This window comes from Rattus rattus, chromosome 16 (assembly GCF_011064425.1).
Source record: "Rattus rattus isolate New Zealand chromosome 16, Rrattus_CSIRO_v1, whole genome shotgun sequence".
NCBI lineage: Eukaryota > Metazoa > Chordata > Mammalia > Rodentia > Muridae > Rattus > Rattus rattus.
Window position 1 is genome coordinate 18,660,835 of NC_046169.1, and position 23,243 is coordinate 18,684,077.

Below are 23,243 nucleotides of genomic sequence, written 5' to 3' on the forward strand. Positions count from 1 at the left end.
GACTTAGCTCATCAGCAGAAAGCCTGCCTGGACGCCTCAGTAATGCGACTGGATGGATGCATGGTTCAGAGATGGGGCACCTACTTAGAATCCTCCTGGGGATGGGGCTCAGTAGTAGATCTCTTGCCTAATATTGGCTACTTTTATCAACAGCACCACACACAAAAAAGCTATTGAGCATCTAACTAGTCAACCGCGAGGTAAAAAAACACATGTCGCTCTCAATCACTAATTTTGTGCTGATGTGTCCCACTTGTGACAGAACGCCAGACATAACAGAGACCAAAAGAAAGGCTTTTGTGTCCCATAAAATACTTTGTCAGAAGCCCTCCCAGGGCTCCATCATGCTTTGCGCCTGCCATGACGTGTGTAATGAGTGCGTGCTGGGAGACCCTCAGCGCATGCTCGCTGCGCCGATCACGTGCTGATTTCTCGTGCACAGCCCGCGTGGTGCCTGACTTCCGGGAGTCGTTTCCGGCGAGGCCTCTGGCGACGGTTGAGCGGCAAGATGAGTGTCTTCTCGCGCCTCAGGAACGGAATCCCACCATCGCGAGACGACTGCCAGGTACGGAGGGGGGTCTGGGAGCCTGGGAGCACGAGCTGGGGAGCACCCGGAGCGCGGCCATGGGTGGTAGTACCCGAGGCCGGGGAGCCCTGGAAGGGGACGACGTCCTAGGCCAGGTAAGGGCGGGAACATGGCGCTGGCCTGAGGAGGTGAACCAAGCGGCTCCCACCTCTGAGGCCTGTGACTCTCTCTCTACCAGTCTCCCTATGAGCGATTAAGTCAACGCATGTTGGACATTTCTGGGGACCGAGGTGTGCTGAAAGATATCATCCGCGAGGGCGCTGGCGATCCTGTGACACCTGACGCTTCTGTGCTGGGTATGGAGGCCGCTACTGGCTGCTCTTGGTCCTTGGGGAATCATGGTTTAGGTTTGGATTTTTGTTTTTATGAAACAGGGAGGGTCTCATGCAACCCAGACTGACCTCTTAACTGCTGATGTAGCTGAGGTTGAACTCCTGATACTCCTGTTTCCACCTTTCTAGTCTTAGCCTAATGGGGTGGGCACCACTACATTTTATGTGGTGCTAGGAATAGAGCCCAGGGAACGTATACCGACCCACCTGGTTAGTTTTGGGAGTTCTTTGTTTCAGGAATCAGGGATTGAACCTGGAATCTAGATATCTTCAATTGGCGATTGCATCTTTCCAAAATATGGCGTCTTTTAGGACTAGATGTGTTCCCTCTGAATGGAGAGGGTTTGGTTTTGAGAAACAATCGCATATGTCCCAGGTTGGTCCCAAACCTTATGTAACCAAAGACCTAGAACTTTTGTTTGGCCTCCCAAATGCTGACATCATACTCGTGTATGCCACCTTGCCTGGTTTATTAGGAGGTGCTGGGGATGGAACCTTGGACCTTGTACATGCTAGTCAAACATTTCAACCGAGCCACGTCCTTTTGTGGTTGTATATCTGTTTTTGTTTTTTCTTTTGTTTTCCGGTGGGTTGGGTTTTTTTCGTTTTGTTTTTTGTTTTTGAGACGGGTGTCTCTTTGTAACTGCTCTGGCTGTTCTGGAACTCCCTTTGAAGACTAGGCTAGCCACAATTCAGAGATCTGCCTGCCCTCACCTCCCAAGGTGCTGGGATTAAAGGCATATGCCTTTGTTTTAATTATTTGTTTGTTTCTGAGACAGGGTTCACTGGGTAGCCCAGGGTAGCCTGTAACTCTTTATGTAGACCAGGACAGGCTAACCTCAAAACTCAGATCCCTCTGCCTCTGTCTCTCTACCTCTCTGCCTTTCTGCCTCTGCCCCGCCCCCATAGTACTGGGATTAAACAACTTCGCACTGCCAGGTCCAGCCCCCCCCCCTTTTTTTTTTAAAGACAGGTTCTCCTGTATCCCAAGATGGCCTCAAATGGCACTCTTCCTGCCTTCCTCTTTTTTTTTTTTTTTTTTTTTTCCGGGGCGGGGGCCCAAACCCAGGCCCTTGCCCTTGCTGGGCAAGCGCTCTACCCCTGACCTAATTCCCCACCCCCCCCTGCCTCCGCTTCTTTAGAGCTGGGATGACAGGTGGCTGCCAGCCTGCCTGCCTTGGGCTTTGTGGAAGTAAAGCAGGCTTCTGCTCTTCCCTTGATGCCTCTGTGACATGAGCTAAGTTCAGCAGGAGAGCTCATGAACCCCAGAGCTGGAAGTCAGATACTCCGAACACAAGAAGCCCTCCTGTGGTCTGGGGCCCAGGCGCTTAAACTCGTTTATTCCTTTTCCCACCCTAGACAGGGTCTCTGACCAGACAGGTGCCTGGTGCTAGCATAGAATTTCCAGTGTAGCTGAGGCTACCCCTGTCTCCGCTTTCCCAAGTGCTGGGATTACAGACTCCTCCACTGTGCAGCTAACTGCAGTGTTTCCCTGTGGCACTGATGTGATGGCTCTGAGGGGGGCTTAGGGATGTTTTCCTCACATTTGTGCTTTCTTTCCCTCTGCTGTAGTGAAATACTCTGGATACCTGGAGCACATGGATAAGCCTTTCGATTCCAATTGCTTTAGGAAAACCCCTCGACTGATGAAACTTGGAGAAGGTAAAGTCACCTGGGGTCATCTGCGCAAAAGAAGGCAGGCCATGTTTTAGGGCTGTCATAGCCTCCAGCAAACAGGTGCTTAGAGTTGGTAGCTGAGCTTGGTCTTAGGGAATAACCCAGGTCGTCTTGTCACTTTTCTTCTTGGGACCTTATTTTTGGCTGATAGCCTACCTTGCAAGTTCATCTTGGCATCTAAGTTACGCATTGGGCATTATTAAAATGCATATGTGTATATGTGCCCAGTGCCCGCAGAGGCCAGAAGAGGTGGCACACCACCCGGAACTGTAGTTAGGCAGTGGTGAGCCACCATGAGTTACTTAGAACCAAATCCAGGTCCTCTGCAAGAGCATTAACCACTCTTTAACTGCTGAGCCATCTCCAGCCACAGGGCATCTTTTAAGACAGAGTCTCACTATGAAACCCACACCTATCATGAGAAGTCTCCTACCTCATCTCTGACGTGATAGGATGATAAACATGAGCCCCCATACGTGGATCCAGTGGGCATAATTCTTAGTGCATCAATGAAATAAACATAGTAAATGCTTACTTCCTAGCATGTGTAGTGAAATAAGACATCATGGGATCTGGGAGAATGAGTCAGTCAAGTGCTTGCCGTGTAAGCATGAGGACCTGCTTTCCATTCCACAGGACCCATGGATTTTTACTTTGCTGGTTGGCTTTTGTTTTTGTTTTAAAAGGTCGGATGTAGTATTGTATACTTAAATACTACAGGGGAGGCAGAAACAGGTGGCTCTCTGGGGTTCTCTAGCGAGCCTCCTTAGACTTCAGGACAGTGAGAGATCCTGTCTCAAAAGCATGGCGATGCCCCTGAAGAATGACAAGTTGAGACCGTCTTCTAGCATCCTCGTGCATGTGCACACATTAACACACACACCCTCAGATGCCGGGCTCAGATGATGAGAACCCCATCTTATGGACCTTACTAGGTTGGGGAAGTTGGTCTCTAATCCAGAAATGCCGCCATAGAACTGAATGAAACATGGAGCTCTGAGGAATGATCTGGGTCTGCTTGATGACATTACAATTACCCTCCTTTTGGCAGGGTCATGGCACTAAGGAAAAGAAGGCTTGAGATGAGAGCCCTGAGGTTTGAATAAGATTTTAGTTGTGGGACTTGAGAGATGGCTCAAAGGTTAAGAGCAATGGCTGCTTTTCCAGGAGACGGGATTCAGTTTACAACACCTAAATGGTGGCTTAGAGTCATTTATAACTCCAGCTCCTGGGTATCTGTTGCCCTCTTCTGGGCTCTGTGGGCATTGAGTGAATGAATTTGGCATACATTCAAACAGGCAAAACACATACATAGAAGTACACATAGTCTTGTATTTCAGTTAGAATAGATAGTCCACAGGCACGGAGGGCAGATAACTTAACAGAGAGAACACACTGTGCAACAGAGATGGAGCCTGCAGGAGGTGACATTTGGGAAAAGTAGGACAGCAGGAGTAAGACTGAGCACTGAGTTGGGCCCCAGTGCAAGGCTTGGTTGGCATGCTCCCTTGGGTTGGAGTAGGGAAACTGGTACCTGTGAGTGGAATGCTGAGTGAACTTCAGTTGAGTTCTTGGTCCTTTCTTCCAGATATTACACTCTGGGGCATGGAGCTGGGCCTTCTAAGCATGCGCAGAGGGGAACTGGCTAGATTCCTGTTCAAGCCAACCTATGCTTATGGTACCCTGGGGTGCCCGCCCCTCATCCCTCCAAATGCCACTGTTCTGTTTGAGATCGAGCTGATTGACTTCCTGGACTCTGCCGAGTCGGACAAGTTTTGTGCACTCTCAGCTGTAAGTTCCAGACCTTGGATTTTCCAGCACTTTCTAAATGGAGGGGTGGGATCACGTTTGGTGGCTTTGTTAGAAGGCCCGCTCACCCTGGGTTCCACCCAGCCTACTGCACAGTGATGTCTGAGGTAATGCAAGGTGTAAAGTAGCTCTGTAGGAGCTGTGTGCTACTCATCACCCTTCGCTTGGTTCTCACTCCAGGCTGGTGACTACCCTACAGGAAGTTAGACACTGTAGCTTAATAATGAGGGTTATTGAGGCTTGGGCATGTGAGCGAGTTCCTGCCTAGAACCCCCACTAAAGGGCTGGGGCTATGTATGTCAAGTTAGAGAATTGGTCCCTCCTTGAGAACTGAAAAAGGCTTATTCCTCTCTGGTAGTGGTGTTGCTTTTAGTCCCAGGAGCCAGGAGGCAGAGGCAGCCAGATCTCTGTGAGTTCAAGGCCAGTGTGGTCTGCATGGTTCCAGGACAGCCGGAGCTACACAGAGAAACCATCTCCAAAAACGAGGGGCGGGGAGAGTCTTGGCTTTCCTGTGTGACCTCTACCTCCCCAGCCTATAGAAGCAGAGCTCGTAAGCTTGTAATTCCATCCTCGGTCACGTGCATGTGGTGGTAGCTGTTCATCTACTACAGGCTTCGCTCCTCCCTAGGATTTGGTGTCACACACTAAACTGTCAGGGTTGCAAGTGGATGTCTCACGGTCGTCATGTCTTTCCACAGAGTCCATGTTCCTGCACTTACCTGGGGTTCTGATTTCGAGGCTCAGAGTAGGGTCTATGGAAGGTTCTAATATGAAGTCAGGATATCAGTGTGAGCGTGTAGAACCCCCAAGGCTCTAAGCCAATTAGGACCTTCCAAGTTGTTGTTGAGTAATTGGTCTGGGCTTGGCAGACTCCTTCAGTTTCTGCGGGTGCTTTCTGCTTCTGGGGGGATCTGGGAAGGACCACAGCAGCCACTGACTCCTGGGCTGCTCCTTAGATGGGCCCGTTACAGTGTGCATCTGTGTGGCCTCTGCACACACAAGCAGTAAGTCCATGGTCCACGAGGGAAATGTTGGTGACTGTAGCATGGCAGCCATTGCCACTGGCGCTTCTGGCTCCATGCCGCCCCTCTTGTCTTTGGTCTTCAGGAGCAGCAAGAACAGTTTCCACTCCAGAAAGTCCTCAAGGTAGCGGCAACCGAGAGGGAGTTTGGCAACTACCTTTTCCGCCAGAATCGCTTCTGTGATGCCAAAGTGAGATACAAGCGGGTAAGAACGCTATGGAAGTGTGTGTTCCAGAAAACAACCTACCATTTAATTTTTATGTGTATGGCTGTGCGGCCTGCATGTATGTCTGCCCACTGGCCATGCCAGTGACTTCGAGGCCAGAAGAGAGTGTCTGGTCCCTGGGAATTGATCCCCAAGAACTGTAGTTTCGGACACTTGTGAAACACCATGTGGTGCTGGGATTCAAACCTAGATCTTCTGGAAGGGCAGCCAGTACTCTTAACCTCTGAGCCATTTCGCCAGCCCCAGAAAACTTAAGAGCATAAGCTTCATCTCCTTTGCTGTTCTTCGTGGGCAACCATTAGGAAGATTCCAGTACCTGAGAGACTGAGGTAGGAGGAGGTTCCAGGCCTGCGTGGGCTTCTTGGCTAGACTCTATCTCAACGAAAAGGTGCTGGGGAGACCGTTCAGTGAGTAAGAGTGCTCGCTTCATAAGACGAGAATCTGAGTTCAAATCTCAGTGCCCACATTAAAGACTGGCGTGGGTGCTAGAAAGGCGATTTAACAGTGAAGAGTGCTCACTGCTCCGACAGAAGATCGGACTTTCATCCCAACACCCATGTGACTCTCAGCTGCCTGTACTCCAGTTCCAGGGAGTATGGTGCCCTCTTCTGACGTCCACGGGTTCCTGCGCCCACACAGTACATATACACTCACATAGGCAGGCACACTTACACGCAAAGGTGGTGTTGGTTAAGCCAGGCATGGCCACGTATGTGCTCAATCCCAATATTGTGGGAAGCAAAACAAGATTGCTGAGACCTGGTTCCGAGCTCAGTGAGAAGTGTGGTGTCAAGGACTGAAGTAGCTCTCAACCTTCTGAAGCTGCAGCCTTTATCACAGCTCCTCATACTGTGGCGACCCCAAACATAACATTATGTCTGTTACCACTTCAGTAACTGTAATTTGGCTCCTGTTACAAATTGTAATGTAAATGTGTTTTCCAGTGGTGTTAGGTGACCCCTGTTTCAGTCCACAGGTTGAGAGCCACTGAGGTAGAACAATACAGCAGGACACGTGACATTGTCCTCTGCACCCCTCAAGTGCACACCAACCCACCCACACATGCACATACACACATATACAGGAAAAATCCTTATGTTAGAAGGGAATGACTGAGGGGGCTTGGGAGTGGGCTGGTATGAGGTTGATCTTTTCTCTTTCGTTTTTTAAGACAGTGTCACTTTATAGTCCAGGCTGGCCTCAGGCTCATGGCAATCCTGCCTTAGCCTCTCAAGTGCTGGGGCTACAGGCATGAGGCACAAACCCGGCTCTGTCTGTGATTCTATTTGTCTGTCTGAGGCAGAGTCTCACTATGTAACCTTAGCTGGCCAGTACTTGCTTTGTAGACCAGGCTGTCCTTGAACCCACAGAGATACCTGCCTCTGCCTCCCAAGTGCCCGGATAAAAGTTGTGCACCACCATGCCTGGCCTGTGTGCTATCTTGATGCTGTTTTCCTAGGTATATTTTGAGTTCCGAAGCTTCATTAAGCTATGCACCTTTTCTTACTTACGCCCATACATATTTTAGTAATTGGGGAGGTAAAGAAATAGCTCAGTTGGTAAAGAGTTTGAAAGAAAGTATTATGATCTGACTTTAATCCTGAGAATACATATTTAAAAATGAAGAAAAGGGTCAGGTGTGGTAGTGCCTACTTGTAATCCCAGTGCTGGGAAAATAGGCAGGTGGGACTCTGGGACTCCCTGACCAGCCAGCCTAACCCCCTTGGCAAACTTCAGCCAGCAAGAGAGGCTGTGTCCGAAAGAACAGTGAATGAATGGCTCCTGAGGAGTGATACCTAAGGTTGTCTTCTGGTCTCCACATGCACTTACAGGGACTCGCCCACACATACATCCACACATACAAACATGTAAATACAAAAACTACTGCTCCCAAAAAGTTAAAATATCCTCATCCAGCACTGCCCTCTCCAGCTGTAGCTGATTTTCTTCATCGTATTTACTGTCTGGGATGTCCTGTCCCTCTATGAAGACTGGGTCACTCTGTGGCAGGTTGGGTCTCCAGCTATAGGGCTCTGGGACAAGCAGGTGGGACAGAGGTCTGTTGTGTTCTGGGCTGCGGAAATAGTACTATTTTACACACCCATTAACAGCACTCCACCTGCCCATTCCAGAATCAACAGTTCCATTTCTCCAGGAAACAGATCTGAGCAGGGGATACAGCTCAGTTGGTAAAATTGGCATACAAGAAACCCTGGGTTCCATCCCCAACATTGTGTAAAGCAGAACACAGGAGAACCAGAAGTTGAAATTCAGACTGCAGCCATCACTCAGCAGTTAAGAGTGCAGAAGACACGAGTTCTGTTCCCAGCACTCACATCAGGCCGCTCAAAACTGACTGCTTAGAACTCCAGCTCCGGGGTTGGGGATTTAGCTCAGTGGTAGAGCGCTTGCCTAGGAAGCGCAAGGCCCTGGGTTCGGTCCCCAGCTCCAAAAAAAAAAAAAAAAAAAAAAAAAAAAAAAAAAAAAAGAACTCCAGCTCTAAGGGCTGTGTTATCGCTAAATGTTATCTCTAGCCTTTATTAGCACCTGCATTCATGTACATATAATCACAGACAAGCACACAAATACACATGTCTACACATAATTAAAAATAAGAAATTGAAGGTTATTCTTGCTACAGAGTGAGTTTGAGGCAAGCCTGGGCTATATGAGACCCCATCTCAAAGATTTAAAAAAGGGAAACTTGAGTTTTATACCTCTAGTCCTAGTATTTGGGAGGCATAAACAGGTATTGCTGTGAGGTCAAACCTTTAATCCCAGCTCTTGGGGAGGCAGAAGCAGGTGTATCTCTGGGAGTTTGAGGCCAGCCTGGTCTACACAGTGAGCTCCAAGACAGCCGGGTCTGTAGAGAGAGACTGTCTCAAACCCCACCTCCCAGGGTTTTTTTTTAACTGTGCGAGTGTAGGGGTGTGTGCATTTAAAGTGCCGGTGCTGATAGAGGCCAGAGGCATGGGATCCCCTGTAGCTGGAATTACGGATAGTGGTGACCTCACATGGGTGCTGGGACTCCAGCTTGTCCTTGACTCTTGGTGGGTTTATTGTCCTTAATTCTTTGAGGCAAAACAGTAGAGCGTTGTCTGCAGACTGTTGTCTGCCTCATTCAGATTTGCATGCCTTCTCCTGTTAGAAACTTTCAAATTGGACTGGAGAGATGTCTCAGTGGTTAGAAGCATGTATTGCTCTTGCAGAGGATCTGAGTTCAATTCCCAGAACCCCCATTAGGCACAAGATCACATGTAATTCCAGTTCCAGGAAGATCTATCGCCCTCTTCTGGCCTCCACAGGCATTGTACTCATGTGCACATCCTATTCCACACATTTTATTTAGGTTTTTGAGACAGAGTTTCTTTGTGTAGCCCTGGCTGTCCTAGAACTTGCTCTGTAGACCAGGATGATCTGGAACTCAGAGATCTGCTTGGCTCTGCCTCCAGAGTGCTGGGATTAAAAGTATGTGCCACAGCCTCTTGGCATAGGTCTTAGGGTTTTCATTTCTGTGAAGAGACACCATAACCAAAGCAACTCTTATAAAGGGCAGCATTTAATTGGGCCTGGCCTACAGGTTCGTTCTGAGGTTTAGTTCATTATCATCATGGCGGGAAGCATGGCAGCATCCAGGTAGGCATGGTGCAGGAGGAACTGAGAGTTCTATGTCTTGTTCCAAAAGCAAACAGAAAACTTGTCTTCCAGGCAGCTAGGAGGCGGGTCTCAAAGCCCACCCCACAGTGACACACCTACTCCAACAAGGCTACTCCCTGAATTAAGCATGTTCAGACCTCCACAGCACATATCCATAATTTAAAACAATGCAAATAAATCTTAAGAAGCCTTTTGACTTTAATATATTAATGACATGTCTTGTGAGCTAGTTGAGTTCTTTCTTAGATCAGTAGTTCTGTGTGACTTGTAGGGATGTAGGACTGTCCCTCCTGACCCTTTGCCTTCCCTCCTCTCTCCAGGCCTTGTTGCTGCTCCATCGACGCCTGGCCATCTGTGAGGAGCAGCACTTGGTAGAACCTGCTGAGCTCCTAGTCCTCCTTAACCTTTCATTTGTGTACCTGAAGCTAGACCGCCCTGCTATGGCCCTGCGCTACGGGGAGCAGGCTCTGCTCATTGACAAAAGGAACGCCAAAGCCCTCTTCAGGTGTGGACAGGTGAGTTGAGGGTAGTGGGGAGAGGGGCTGGGACAGCAACTCAGTAAGTACTTACCAGGCATGCAAGTCTGAGAGCCTGAGTTCATTTTCCAGGACCCACAGTGCTAGAACCCACATTAGGGAGGCAGAGACAGGTAGACCCCTGGAGTTCCCTGGCCAGTCAGTCTAGGTAAATTGGTGAGCCCTGGATCCCGAAGGAGGACCTTATTTTGAAACCTAAGGTGGGCTGCTCCCGAGATGGAAGCAGGTTTACCTCTGGTCTCCATCCACGTGTGCGCTCCCACACAGAGCAGGGCTCACGTGGGCTACTACCACAAATGCTAATCCCCGAATGTCTTGTCCTTTCTTCACAGGCTTGCCTCCTCCTGACCGAGTATGAGCAGGCTCGGGACTTCCTAGTGAGAGCTCAGAAGGAGCAGCCCTGCAACCATGACATCAATAATGAGCTGAAGAAGCTGTCCAGGTGAGAGGTGTGGCCAGAGGCACAGTGAGGCATGGCTGTGAGAATTGCAGGTCACCCAACCAGCTGGGTGGCACACAGGCTAGGAATGTTGTCCCAGACTGGCTCAGAGCGGCCATCTCACCTGCCCAGTCCATCACTCACTGCCTTGAGCAGGCTGTTCTGTGTGAGGAAGCCTCACTTCTGAGCATCTCCCTCCTTCCTCTGGTGGCACCTGAAGACCAGCAGATCTCCCTACAGAAGCCAGCCCAGGCAACTCTTTGTGTACATTTGCAAGTGCGTGCATGTAGGCCAGAAAACAACCTTGAATGTGTGCCTGGGGTGCAGCAGTTAGACCGGGCTCCTGGCCAGTCTGTAGGTCCTCCTGTCTCTGTCTACTGGTACTCCATTCTCCACCCCACCCCACCCCACCCCATGCTGGAATTACAGACACATTCCACCTACTGGGCCTGGTTCTTACATGGTGCTGAGGATCTGAACTTGGGTCCCCCCTTTCCTAACTGAGCTTTGCCTGTAGTCCCCATGTACCTTATAAGGGTCTCGTGTAAACCATGTACGGTGAGCCACTCTAGTAGTCCTACCACCTAGGGTACTGAGGCAGGAGGATCACAAATGCCAGACCTTCTAGGGTCTAAGTAAGGTATCTCTTCCCTTCTAGGTTCAAAAACATAAAGGTTGGTGAGCCAAGAGTGCATACCATTCTGATCCCTAGGACCCACGTAGTAGAAGGAGAAACTGGCCTCCAAATTGTCCTCTGACCTCCAGGCATGTGTACATGTACAGGATAAATAAATGTACAAGAAACCTATTTTAGATTCCCCACAACAAAGTAAGTCTGAATATTCAACACTCAGGAGGCAAAGGCAGGTGGATCTCCGAGGTCAAAGCTCCCCTTGTCTACAGAGTGAGTTCTAGGACAGCTGGGGCTGCACCTTGCCTCTAAAATCAAAACTTATTGTAAAAAAGCTGTACTTAAGACTCTACCTGTTCTCAAAATCACCTGAGACCCCTTGTTCCTGAGGAATCTTTGTAGAACCACAAATGAACTGGTTCTTTGTGACTCATTCAGGTGAGGAAGACATTAATCTTTTAGAAGTGATCACTAAGGCAGTTCAATGGAGAAGTCTTGTGCTGCCAGGTCTTAGGCCTGAGTGTTCTTTCTGAGGACCCATATGAGAGAAGGAGAAACTGACTTCACAGACACTTCTCCCCCAACACAGACATTAATAAATGCTAATTAAACACAGACATTAAAAAAGAAAAAGAAAAGCTTTATAAAAAATGTCACCTTTTCTGCTTAGAAAAGCTGTGTTGTAGAGAACCTGAAAACATCTTCCCATAAGCTTCCGGCTAGCCACCATTTTTAACATGTCTTTTCCTGCCTTGGTGAGTTTCTCTCCTTAAGTAAGGGTAAGCATTCTCTCACCACTGCTGAAGTGTGTGTCATTTCCAGTTGAGTGCAGCCTCTTTCCCGCTGGCCTTTTTGGGTTCCCAGGAGCTTCCTTCCTGGTATGGGAAGTGTCCTCTCAGGTTAGATGCCGGACTGCGGGGCAGTCTGATCCTTGTTTAGGAGGAAAGAGCTTGGAATGAGTTTGACAGCACCAGGAACATGGGTCACTTAGCGGGGCTTTGCCCACTCACACTGGCTTTTGCCTTCCCAGCACTGTCTTTCCAAATGATGACCTTGTGTCTAGGACCTTTATCAGTGGCCTTAGCCCCCTCTGTCCTGGCATCTGTCCCCACAGTGTTGTCATTGACTGATAGCCAGTGCTGGCCATTTAGTGGCTGTAACCAGAGAGTTCCAGCCAGCAGATGTCACCTCCTGCAAACGTACAAAGTTGCCTTTCTTTCCACAGCCACTACAGGGACTATGTGGACAGAGAGAGAGAGATGTGTCACCGGATGTTTGCCCCCTGTGGAAGCGGCTCTTCAGTGGGAGGAAACTGAAGGTACCCAGAGGGCTGGGCATTCATGAAAAGATTCAGGGTTCTATCTATTGGGGAAGATGGTCCTCCTCAGCCCAGCTCAGTGACCAGTGGCTTTCTCACTGAGGAAAGCACAGGACAAAATACACTATGGGGGCTTCCCACAGAGCGGGTCACTGAAGGAGGAACACTTGGAGGTTACATTCGTGTTTGGGAGGTCCCACGCTCTCCCATTCAAAAAACTTTTTCATGGTTTGTGAAATTAAATTCTTCCTCGAAGTTTCTTGGAACTGAAGTTGTTAGTGTGACACTTTAGCTGGGCTTGAGGAAAAATTGAGTGTCTTTGTTGTGTTTTTCACGTCGTCCAGGCTGGCCTGGGATTCACTGTGTAGCTTAGAATGACCTTGAACTTCTGTTTTTGTTTTGTTTTGTTTAATTTATTTTTCTTGGATATTTTATGTATTTACATTTCATATGTTATCCCCTTCCCCCTGCTTCTATGAGGATGCTCCCACTCCCACCCACTCCAACCTCAATGCCTTGGCTTTACCCTACCCTAGGGAAACGAGCCTTCACAGGACCAGGCCTTCTCTTCCTATTGATCCTGGACAAGTCCATCCTCTGCTACATGTGTGGCTGGAGTCGTGGGTCCCTCCATGTGCACTCATTAGTTGGTGGTTTAGTCCCTGGGAGCTCTGGTGGAGTCTGGTTGGTTGATATTGTTGTTCTTCCTATGGGGTTGCAAACCCCCTCAGGTCCTTCAGTCTTTTCTTTAGACCTTGGACTTCTGATCCTCCTGACTCTTCCAACTGAATACTAAACTCAGAGACGTGTGCAGTCAGTCTGATGAAGGCAGTACTGGGTATGGAGCCCCGGGCCTGTGTGCCCAGGAGGCAGGCACTCTGCTCACCACGCTACATGCTCAGCCTGCTGTTTGTGCATGTGTGTGTGCTGCTGAGGGTTGAACACAGCGACCTCACATTTGCCTGCAAAATCTAGGCTTTCCCAACAGCATCTTGTGGGTGAGCAAGCACAGGGTAGAGTGTCCCTACAGCCCCAGAGGACCTTTCAGTCTGCTCTGCTCTTACTTAAGAAAATTAATGGGAACAAATTCACCTGCCTCAAACACCTGTCCGAGGAGGGCGAGAGCCCCACTCTGCTGAAAGAAGTTAGATAAGGAAGAGGAAGGAAGCAGCTGCTGAGCGGGCCTCTCTGCTAAATCCCGCCTTTATTGTCCCTTTGTGTCTGCAGAAAAGGCTTGAGAGGAGGGGTCATGAAAGGCCCATTCATCCATGCGCTCTAGCAGGTTCTGAAGTGCTGCTGTCTGCTTGGCAGATGCCCACTATTAGTGCCTTTGCAGGCATGACTTTTTGACCCCATCCTCTGAGTCTTCCAGGGGAACTTCTGAACTAAGCTGCAACCAGAAGACCTCTTGTGATTTGGCTCTTGTCACATCATTCAGTAGAGATATAAGACATCTGTTTCCCAGATCCTCTGTGTTAAGGATCTGTGTGGCTGCATGTGTGTTCGTTCGTGTTCTCTCTCTCTCTCTCTCTCTCTCTCTCTCTCTCTCTCTCTCTCTCTCTCTCGCTCTCTCGCTCTCGCTCTCGCTCTCGCTCTCTTTCTCTCGTGTGGGTGAGAGAGAGAGAGAGAGAGAGAGAGAGAGAGAGAGAGAGAGATTGAGAGCTTGAGAGCAAGTGCGTGTGAGAGCAAGCATGGTGGTTTTCCTGTCTGTGCCCTGCTATGTTCTGGGATTTAAACTCATGTCCTTATAATTGTGGAGTGTGTGCTCCACAACTGTGAAGCCATCTCCAGCCCAGGACCTGAAGCCTTACATTGTAGATGACATGAGTACTTTTAAGACTGAGACCTGGTTTTCTCTTTGTGTGGCTGAAAGAACACACACACACACACACACACACACACACACACACACACACACACACACACACACACAGAGAGAGAGAGAGAGAGAGAGAGAATATGAATGAATGAATATCTAATTTCTTTCCTTTTATTTCTTAGACCATGGCTCCTAACAAACCACAACCAGCCTCCCTTGACAGCCAGCAGCCACCCACACTGCCTCTCTCAGGGCTCTCACACCGCCTCTCCCAGGGCCTCACACCGCCTCTCCCAGGGCTCTCACACTGCCTCTCCCAGGGCTCTCACACTGCCTCCTCAGGGCCTCACACTGCCTCCCCAGGGCCTCACACCGCCTCCCAGGGCCTCACACCGCCTCTCTCAGGGCTCTCTACACTGTCCTCCCAGGGCTCTCACACCGCCTCCCCAGGGCCCCCACACCGCCCTCCCCAGGGCCCACACCGCCTCTCCCAGGGCTCTCACACCGCCTCTCCCCAGGGCTCCCCACACCGCCCCTCCCAGGGCTCCCCACACCGCCTCTCCCAGGGCTCCTACACCGCCTCCCCAGGGCTCTCCCACACCGCCTCTCTCAGGGCTCACACCGCCCTCCAGGGCTCTCACACTGCCTCTCCCCAGGGCTCTCACACTGCCTCTCCAGGGCTCTCCACACTGCCTCTCCCAGGGCTCTCCCACCTGCCTCTCCCAGGGCCTCTCCACACCACCTCTCTCAGGGCTCTCACACCGCCCTCCCAGGGCCTCCCACACCGCCTCCCCAGGGCTCTCCACACTGCCTCTCCCAGGGCCCCCCACACCGCCTCTCCCAGGGCTCTCTACACCGCCTCTCCCACACTGCCTCTCTCCCCAGGGCTCTCTACACTGCCTCTCCAGGGCTCTCACACCGCCTCTCCCAGGGCTCTCCTGTCGCCTCTCCCCAGGGCTCTCACACCGCCTCCCCAGGGCTCTCCACACTGCCTCCCAGGGCTCTCTACACTGCCCTCTCAGGGCTCTCACACTGCCTCTCTCAGGGCTCTCACACTGCCTCTCTCAGGGCTCTCACACTGCCTCTCTCAGGGCTCTCACACTGCCTCTCTCAGGGCTCTCAAATTTATACCTCTGAAAAGATCCAGGCATTCTAGAAGTTGGAAAAACCATGCTTCTGCTAGAGCATGCAGCAAGTCGTGGTCAGCTGATTTAGAAAGTTTAAAGCAGCCCCACATTCCTGATTAAAACAAAAGCACATTCTTAAATATTTCTGTTTTTTTTTTTAAATAAAACAAAATTCCAGAATTCTCAAAGATATCACTACACATTTGTGCACTTCTAGCCCCAGTGGTGACTGAATCAGGTAAAACAGTGGGCCAGCCCCCACCTCCTTTCAACTATTGGCTGACAGACACTGTGCTAAACAGTGACCAAGGCCAGACTGGACTTCCTGTCACAGTGAGCAGCTCCTGGTGCAGGAGATGGACTTGGCAGGGATAGACACTTCAGTGGCCTCGCCACACCCTCTTCCAGGGGACCTCCTCCGCAGCACCTGGCACGGACATGTCCCTCTGTCTGTGACCATGCTTTGGGGTAAATGTAAGCCATTAGCAGTCAGAAGACCTGGAAGTCAGTTCCCAGCTGACCGTGAAGACACATTTGTAGCTGCCTTCCTGTGTTTAGCAAAGCAGTGGGAGTCTCTCCAGACCTGGAGGTGCCACTTGAAACTCTCCTGCGTGTGTCACACCTGACTTCCCTTAGCATCATCACAGCAGCAGAGATGATGTCGTGAGCCAAAATGGATGTGTCATAATTGTGCTTATTGTTCCTAAGCATGTTTTGCAGGGGATACATGTGTGCTTAAACATGGAAACCAGAGGCCAGCCTGGGATAGTGGTGTTCAGGAGGCTACCACCTTTTGTTGAGACGGTCTCTCACTAGGACTTAGCACTTGTCTCCATCCTCCCAGCACTGACTGCAGGCGCTCCCAGGCGTGCTTGGCTTTTCATACGCGTGTTGGGCTGAATTCAGGTTCTCTGGCTTGTGCAGCAGGCACGTTACCCACCAAGCCATGTCCCCAGAGATGGATTGTGTGGATTTTAAATACAGCATTTCCACGACATAGATGTTGTCTCCACTGAGGATGTCAGACCTGAAGCAACTAAGTACCTTGCCCAAGTTAGAAAGCAGATCACACTGGGGCAGCCTGGCTATGGACACAAAGCTGAAATCAGTGACCAGTACTGGCCATGAGAGGAGACTGTTTAACTCGGAATACTCCTTTCTGAGTATTTACCTGATCTCTTAGGGTTTCCACTGCTGTGAAAAGACACCATGACCATGTAAACTCTTAGATAAAACATTTAATTGGGACCAGCTTATATTATCATCATTTGAGAAGCACGGTGGCACACAGGTAGACAGGGCGCTGGAGAAGGAGCGGAGAGTCCTATGTCTTAATCCACAGGCAGCAGGAGACTGTGTTCTACACTGGATGTAGCTTGAGCATAGGAGACCTAAAGCCAGTCCCTACAGTGACGCACTTCCTCCAATAAGGCCACACCTCCTAATATGCCACTTCCTGTGGGCCAAGCATTCACACACGAGTCTATTGGGGGGGGGCATAACTATTCACCACACCCACATAGGTAAACATTGTGTTTACATACAAATGATAGCATTTTTGTGTGTAATATGGGCATGTATATACCACAGAACATGTGTGCAGGTCAGAGTATAATCAGAATGACAGTTCTTTTTTTTATAATTAATTTTTATTTATCTTATGTCTATAGATAGTCTGTCTATATGTATGTCTCTGCACCATGTACATGCCTGGTGCCTTGGAGGCCACAAGAGGGAGGGCATCTGGTCTCCTAGGACTGGAGCAACATAGGGTTTACATTCCTCCACAGGAATGCTTAGAATTAAACCCAGGCCCTCTGGAAAAACAGCCAGTTCTCTTAACCGCTAGGCCGTCTCTTCAGCCCTGGAATGACAGTTCTTATCTCCCACCTTGTTTGAGATGTTTTCTTTTGTTTATTATGCGTACTCAAGGATATTAGACTTCAAGCTTTTTGAGATTGCCCTGTCTCCTACTCCCATGGGAACACTGAGCACTAGGATTGCAGGTACTTATTCTATACATCTGGCTTTTATGTGAACTCCATGTTCTGATACATAACGTGGAGGCAGTGGAAGGGTAAGGGGGCACGTAGTGAGCCCATGCCAAGTTGTTCTCCTGAGAAATCACGCCATGCGACAGACCTGATAGAAGGGAAGTTTATTTTTGGGGAAAGGGAGTGAGGACTTGCAGAAAGGAGAGGCAGAGAAGTGTGGGACAGAAAAGGACTGAACTAGAAAAAAAGAGTGGACAGCTGGGAGCATGTGAGGACCGAGAGAATGAAAAGGGAGAGAGAGAAGTAGGGAGAGAGAGAAGTGGGCAGAGAGAAGGACAGAAAAAAGGGAGGCTGGGGTAGCAAGCAGACCTCTTATTCGCTGCCAAGTCACCCGCACCTGGTGGTGGCAGAGGTAGTGATTGTGGCAGATGATGACTTAAGGAGTCCAGCAGAACAGTCTGTAAGCTAACACACTGGGAAATGACACTCATGTGCACCATATGTTTTGGGTTTTGTTATTGTTTTTTTTTAACCACTGAACAATCTCCCCAAGCCCACATTGTCATCTGTAGTTTATCAGTTTGGTACTGTGGCCTTCTTACCACGTCATAAAGCCTGGTTTCTTCCCTTACTAACTGCATTCCCACTGTCAGACCCTCTTCCAGTATGATGATCACACCCATCATGGTGCCTTTGCTTCCAGAAAGACTGTGTCCTGTGCACTGCTCTAGGCAGACTAATAGTAACTGTCTGTGCTCGTATCATTTTTATTCGATGCTTTCCTGAAACTTCTAATTGCCCTTTCCACCAAATGAACTGTTTGTCTGTATTATACTGCTCACTTAAGAGTTCTCGTTCTCTCTCTCTCTCTCTCTCTCTCTCTCTCTCTCTCTCTCTCTCTCACACACACACACACACACACACACACACACACACACACACACACACACACACACCCCCTCATGTGGAGGCTAAAATTAACAACAAACATCAAAGATCTTCCATTGCTCTCCAACTACCTACCACCCCCTTTTTGAGACAAGATCTCTTACTATGTAGCCCTGGTGGCCCTGAGCCTCTCTGACCAGTCAGACTGACCACCTGTCTCTGCCTTCGGGCTCTGAGATTAAAGATGTGCTCTACCAGGCCACACTCTACTTTTTGATTGTTTTGGTTTGTTTTTCTAGACAGGGTTTCTCTGTGTAACAGACCTGGCTGTCCTGGAACTCGCTTTGTAGATCAGGCTGGCCTTAATTCACAGAGATCTGCCTGCCTGTGCCTCTGCTTCCCCAGTGCTAGGATTAAAGGTGCTACCACACCAGCTCTGTCTTAGTTTTTGAAGACAGGGCCTCTCATTGAACCTGGAACCTTCAGCCAGGCTGGCTGACTAGTGAGCCCCAGGGTCTTCCTGTCTCCACTCTCCAGCTCCAGGACTACAGGGTTTCTGACCTCAGGTCTGCATGCTTTCACAGTAAGCACTTCACCAACAGTGATCTCTCCAGCCCCTGTTAATCTTTTAAAGCTCTGTGGGGCCAGTGAAATGATTCCACACATAAAGATGCTGTGGCCAAGCCTGATAACTTGGGTTTGATCCCCAGGACTCGTGAGGTAGAAGGACAAAGTGGATTTTGTAACTTACACACACTGTGACTGAGGCATACCCATACCCGTTCCCATATCTCCTCATCCCTTTGGTATAAGGACCTCCCCCCTGGAAATTGGAGTTTCACAACCGTCTGCCCAGATGGTTGATTCTATAAGCTGAGGCCCTGCTGGCATCCTGAGCCAAATCAACTGTTTCCTGAATTCCTTGTCTTGTTCCTTTCCTTAGGATAATGTTGGACATTGCATGGGATAGGAAACAACTGTGAAGTGTGTGTGCGTGTGCATTCGTATGTGCAGGTTCACATAGTGCGAAGGTCACAGTTCAGCCTCAGATGCCACCCACCATTTTATTTGAGACAAGATCTTTCCTGGGCCTGGAGTTTCACAGTTAGGATAGAGCAGCTTCCAGTGAGTCCCAGGGCTGCCCATTCATCTTTGCAGCAATGGGATTACAGGCAGAAGCAACCATCGAGACTTGTTTATGTAGGCTCTGAGGATTGACTGCAAGTCCTTCATGCTTACAGGGTGGATGCTTTACCAACCAGCTCCCTAGCCCTGTTTATTTTTAAGGTAGATGATAGGCAGGTGTGGTGCATGCCTTCAAGGCCAGCCTGATCTGAACAAGTTTCAGGTTTCACAGAGGAAACACTGTCTTGAAGGGTGTCGTGGGGGAGAGTCTCAATATATAGCCCAGGCTGGAACTTGCAAGTCTCCTGCAGCTGCCTCTGCTAGGCTTTCAGATATATACTGCCTAAGCTGCTTTAGCATGTTAACCTCTTTATGTCCAAGGAATGCTTTAGTCGGCCCTTACCCTGAGTTAGCTTAGAACCAGCTGAGCACAGACTGTAGGGTGAGAAGGATGTTCCTTCTCCTCAGAACAGCCCCAATTATACCTCTCGCATTAGGCTATCTCAGGAGAGAGCCACCATTCCCACACAGGCTCTTTGCCTGCCCCTTCATCTTCCCTTAGTGATTCCTTTGGGCTGTGCTCCAGAACATCTCTTTAATAGGCAAGGTGTCCTTTCTCCTCCTGCCTACCACACATTGGACCGTGGCATTTGCCATTAGTCCTAAGTCAGTAGTCCAGACGGGGTTTCACATGCTACTCTGACTATCCATCACTGCTAGGGACACAGCACACACTTGCCCTCATGGAATTGGTGGTGTGCTTACAGCCTTCGATTGAACCAGAGCCTCGAAACAAGATGTCATCCGTTGACCTCCCTGGAGTCGGTACCTGCAACAGTCAGCCCTTCATCCTCGGGGTCCTTCTTAAGCAGTTCACTCACACCCAAAGGAGAAGGCTCTGTTAGTGAGTCTCTGTGCCTTCTCTGGGCAACTGACCCTATGTAAGCCATTTAATTTTTCCAGCCCAAAGGCCTAACAGTTGTACCCGGGAGTCATAGTCTTTTGCCATAAGCTGAGGTCTGCATTGTGCATAGACACACGGCACACAGAATTTGTCCTTGCCAGCACTGCAACCTCTGCCTCTGCTGTGAGTGGTGGGATAGCCATGAACACTTACTAGTTCCCATAGCACATCCACCCAACACTGCTTATTGGATAGATTTTAATCTTAAGTAAGGAAACCCCTGCCAAACACAGTGTTCCCTTCTCTGTAACAGGTAGAAGAGACCTAGCAGCAGAACGGATAGCTCTGTAAACCTTAACTCCAACCACCATACAATCCACCTAAAGCTATCCTAGGCTTAACAGACATTGGTCTGACAGGCCTGGGCAGAGGAATGGTCCAGGCTGATTTAAAGGGGAAACAACACTTTACAAAATCTGCCTGGTGTACAGAGCAAGTTCCAGGACAGTCGGGGTTTTAGGGAAGAAACACTATCTTGAAGAGGAAAAAAAGACATTCATATCCACGCACTTCTTTCTGTGATACTCCCCAACCCCTGGCACTGCTGAGTTCCTGTCAAGTATTTCCCGAGTACCCTATCTAGTTGAAAAGGACCATTCTTTTTTTTTTTTTGGTTCTTTTTTTCGGAGCTGGGGACCGAACCCAGGGCCTTGCGCTTCCTAGGTAAGCGCTCTACCACTGAGCTAAATCCCCAGCCCAGGACCATTCTTTATGTAGTTTTTTCCCTTGCCTGGGATATTTTCTGCCTGTGTGTTTTGATTTTTCTGTTGTGGGTATTTGTCAAGTTCCTGGTTTCTTAAGCACCATTTAACAATTCAGAGTGGACCCTGTGGAGCTCCCCAGGAGCCTGTGGAGTAGCTATGCTATGGTGCTATGGTGCTATGGAGGCCCTGGGTTCAATCCCAAGGATCACCATAAAACAAATAAAGACACTGTGTCAGTAGAAACATTGATAGCAACTCTGTGGACAGAGGCAGGATTTGGGTGGAGTAGTCCTAAGGCTAAGCCAGGAGGAAGCAACCAGAATGCTGTGAGGTCCCAGGAAGCAGAAGGAAGAGGTGTCTGCGCTGGGCACTGACCCCAATACTAGTTCTTAATTTCCCCAGCAGCAGTCTTATTCATGAAGTAGTGTATGCGAGAAGCTTTTCACTCTGGTTTTCACTTTCTAGTGAAGGTGAAATCTTGTATACGTTTGCTGGCTGAATTGTGTTTGTTGCCTCCTGATCTCTTTTCCCTCTTACATTGTTTGTCTCTGTAAAACCTTTATGGGGTCTGGAGAGGCAGCTCCTTGGTTACAAGCGCTTGCTGCTCTTCTCCAATTCCCAGCTCTTAGCCACTTTTAACTACAGTTTAGGGATATGACAACCTCTTCTGGCCTCCTTGAGTACTGCGCTCAGGGACACGTAATCCTAAACGCATAATCAAAAATAAAAGAAACCTAGCTGGGCAGTGATGGCACATACTTTAATCCCAGCACTCAGGAAGCTGAGGCAGGTGGATCACTGTGAGTTTGAGGCCATCCTGGTCTACAGAGCTAATTTCAAGACAACACAGAGAAAACAAACCAAAATCAAAAAACCAAAACAAATCTTAAACTCTGTTGTGTGTGTCCATGTTTATGCATATACAGGTATATGTGTGTGAATGTGCAAGTCAGAGGTCAGCATCAGGTGTCAGTCGCCCACTTTTTAAAGACAGTTTCTCAATGTGGAGCTTGTGATTTTAGCTAGACTGGCTTAACAGCAGGGCCCAGCAGTCTTCCTGCCTCCCCGCCATTCCCTGGATAAGTGCACATGGCTCTGGGTGCAAACTCATGCCTCACGTTTGCATGGCATGTGCTTCACTCCTGAGCCGCCTCTCCAGCCTAGATATGTCTGTGCATCAAAATGTTTTGTTATCGATCTGTTCACATATACATATTTTTATTTGTGTGTATGTCTGTGTATATGAATGTGTGACTATCATGGTATATGTATGGAGGTCAGCTCTCTGCTTGACCACATGGCTTCTGGGGATAGAACTCAGGTCACAAGTAAGGCTGGTGGCCAGTTGCCTTTTCCTGCTGCGCCATATTGCTTCTCCTCCCACACTCCCCTCCCCCACTTGATGTGTGTGCATGTTTTGCCTGCATGTGTCTGTACCAGGTACGTGCATTGCTCTCAGAGGCCAGAAGAAGGGGCCAGAATTACAGACAGTTGTGAGCTGCCCTGTTATATCTGTTTTATGAAAATGGCCGACCAGTGCCCTTTACCATCTCTAGGGTTGTTATTTTGTTTTTATAGTTGAACTGGCTTCTGTGTGAACAATTGGAAAAAGTCAGATAATTTTTCTTATTTTCAGTGTAGTTCCACTACACTGTGGGTGATGACCTGATGACCTGTGGGTGAAAGCAGAGGTCTGTGGTTTGTGGCAGGAGTCAGGATAAAGGGCTCCCTCACTGATCTCCTGCATCCAAGATTAGTCTGTGTCTGTAGTGCCCATGGTGTCTGTAGGCCCACTTAGCTCACCAGCATTGGTATGGGAAAGAGATGAGCATTTCTGTCTCATAGGCAGGGGAAGGTTGGAGCTCCTAATTCTGTACCTTTCCCTGTGGGATCTTGGTGTGCGTGTGTGAGCACTGTGGCTGCTTTCGTTGGATTGGGCTTAATGGAGTGTGATCATGGTATCCCCTCTTATGTTAGATGTGAGTTCTCTTCTCTCCATTCCTTTTTTAAAGATTTATTTATTTATTTTATGTATGTGAGTACACTGTAGCTGTCTTCAGACACATCAGAAGAGGGCATTGGATCCCATTACAGATGGTTGTGAGCCACTATGTGGTTGCTGGGATTTGAACTCAAGACCTCTGGAAGAGCAGTCAGTGCTCTTAACCACTGAGCCATCTCTCCAGCCCTCTGCTCTCCATTCTTAAGGGAAGCCAAAGCCGTGGGCCACAGAATTAAGAGAACTGAGCCAGAACTGAAAAGGTGGCTCAGTGGCTAAAGGCACTTGCTGGCAAGCCACATGGTTAAAGGACAGAACTGACACCCACAGGTTGTGCTCTAACACATGCAGTGACATCGATACACACACACACACACACACACACACACA

At 49.1% G+C, this 23,243-nt stretch overlaps 1 protein-coding gene across 2 annotated transcripts in view; it reads left to right on the forward strand.

Moving 5' to 3' along the window:
- Positions 1–480: 480 nt before the first annotated feature.
- Fkbp6 (FKBP prolyl isomerase 6) overlaps positions 481–23,243 on the forward strand; it is a 70,790-nt gene continuing 48,027 nt past the window's right edge. Inside the window, exons 1-8 of one of the 2 annotated variants that reach the window (XM_032886958.1) lie at positions 481–565; positions 765–882; positions 2,491–2,580; positions 4,184–4,386; positions 5,512–5,631; positions 9,630–9,824; positions 10,178–10,287; positions 12,141–12,233. In XM_032886958.1, the coding sequence (XP_032742849.1) occupies positions 509–565; positions 765–882; positions 2,491–2,580; positions 4,184–4,386; positions 5,512–5,631; positions 9,630–9,824; positions 10,178–10,287; positions 12,141–12,231 (984 nt within the window). In that variant the 5' untranslated portion in view covers positions 481–508 and the 3' untranslated portion in view covers positions 12,232–12,233. Of the gene's footprint in view, positions 566–624; positions 682–764; positions 883–2,490; positions 2,581–4,183; positions 4,387–5,511; positions 5,632–9,629; positions 9,825–10,177; positions 10,288–12,140; positions 12,234–23,243 lie in introns of those variants that run through there. The other variant, XM_032886959.1, reaches the window with a different exon arrangement.